Genomic DNA, 1,653 nt, shown 5'->3' with positions numbered 1-1,653 from the left:
CCCCCCCCCCCCCTCCCTTTTTTCAACAATGTTTTGACATTTTTCACGAGATGCGTTGTAATGAAGGCACCAGTATCATTGGTAAACTTAAGTAAACATATTTTCCAGTCTGGCATTGCTCCATAAATGGTCATATTTAGAATGTGTCTATATTAATGTTAAAATGAATGCATTTTCTTGCAGTACTGTGGATCATTACACAGCAGGCATGCTGCTCAGTGGTGTAGGAGATGCTCTGGGTTACAGGAATCAGCTGTGGGAATACAACCAATCCGGCCCTGCCATCCACCAGGTCAGACATACAATACAACAATTCTTACTGTTAATAAATCTTTATATTAATATAAAAAAAAATCATATTGTAAATGTATTCTTAATTTTATTTTTAATATTCAGTTTATTGTTAGACATATATCTCTATTATAGAGGAATATGGCTATTGATATTAAGGAATATCTTATATGTACAGAATCTGGGGCATGCTCTCACTACCACTGGAAATATTTACACCTGTCCTTCAGTCAGTCTGTCTTCCAAGTGTCATGTAGTGTTGCACTGTTATAACATACTACAATAGTATTGTGGTACCCAAGCCTCAAAATACTGGACTTCAGAGCAGTGTTATACATTACATTTACATTTAGTCATTTAGTAGACGCATTTATCCAAAGCAACTTACAAATGAGGACAATGGAAGCAATCAAAATCAACAAGAGAGCAATGATATGCAAGTGCTATAACAAGTCTCAGTTAGCTTAACGCAGTACACGTAGCAAGGTTTTTTTAAATTATAAATAAAAAGAAAACAGAGAGAATAGGAAAGAAATAGAGCAAGCTAGTGTTAGAGGCCTGTTTTGCATTTGTTAATTGTATAATAAATAAAAAGAAAACACATAGATAGAATACAAAAAGATTAGAGAAGCTAGTGTTTTTTTAAGAAAACAAGCAGTTAGTAAATAAATAGAGTGCAAGTCTAAAAGGGGCAAGTTTTTTTGTTATATATAGAATTAGAATAGACACTGTTAGAGTTAGAGGGTCAAATAAAGATGGAAGAGATGTGTTTTTAGCCGATTCTTGAAGGTGGCTAAGGACTCAGCTGCTCGGATTGAATTGGGCAGGTCATTCCACCTGGAGGGAACATTTATTTAAAAGTCAGTGAAAGTGATTTTGTGCTTCTTTGGGATGGCACAATAAAGCGATGTTCACTTGCAGAGGGAAGAGGGAACATAAGTCTGAAGTAATGAATTTAGGTAAAGGGGTGCAGAACCAGTGGGTGGTTTTGTAGGCAAACATATATATTTTTTTATTTTATGCGAGCAGCTATTGGTAGCCAGTGCAATTGATAAACAGAGGTGTGACGTGCATTCTTTTCAACTCATTAAAAATTAATCCTGCTGCCGCATTCTGGATTAATGGTAAAGGTTTGATAGAACTGGCTGGAAGACCTGCCAACCCCAGTAGCTAGATGTTGCGACTTGGACACCTCACCTCTCCAAGATATCTTGAAGGACCTATCTGAGAGATAAGACTCAAACCACTGGAGTGTGATTCCTGAGATGCCCTTTGCCAATAATGTTGACAGGAGGATCTGGTGGTTAACCATGACAAAAGCAGCGGACAGATCCAGCAAGATAAGTATTGAAGATTTGGAAT

The 1,653-nt window shown here is 36.9% G+C and overlaps 1 protein-coding gene across 1 annotated transcript in view; it reads left to right on the top strand.

The window, feature by feature from the left end:
- adprh (ADP-ribosylarginine hydrolase) overlaps positions 1 to 1,653 on the top strand; it is a 125,154-nt gene that overhangs the window by 10,963 nt on the left and 112,538 nt on the right. The window contains exon 3 of the mRNA XM_016507588.1: positions 184 to 292. Coding sequence (XP_016363074.1) covers positions 184 to 292 — 109 coding nt within the window. The remainder of the gene's footprint in view (positions 1 to 183; positions 293 to 1,653) is intronic.

Source organism: Sinocyclocheilus anshuiensis, unplaced genomic scaffold (genome assembly GCF_001515605.1).
Source record: "Sinocyclocheilus anshuiensis isolate Anshui unplaced genomic scaffold, SAMN03320099.WGS_v1.1 scaffold2890, whole genome shotgun sequence".
NCBI classification, from domain to species: domain Eukaryota; kingdom Metazoa; phylum Chordata; class Actinopteri; order Cypriniformes; family Cyprinidae; genus Sinocyclocheilus; species Sinocyclocheilus anshuiensis.
Note: the sequence above shows the minus strand (reverse complement) of the source record. Positions and strands in the feature narration are given on the sequence as shown.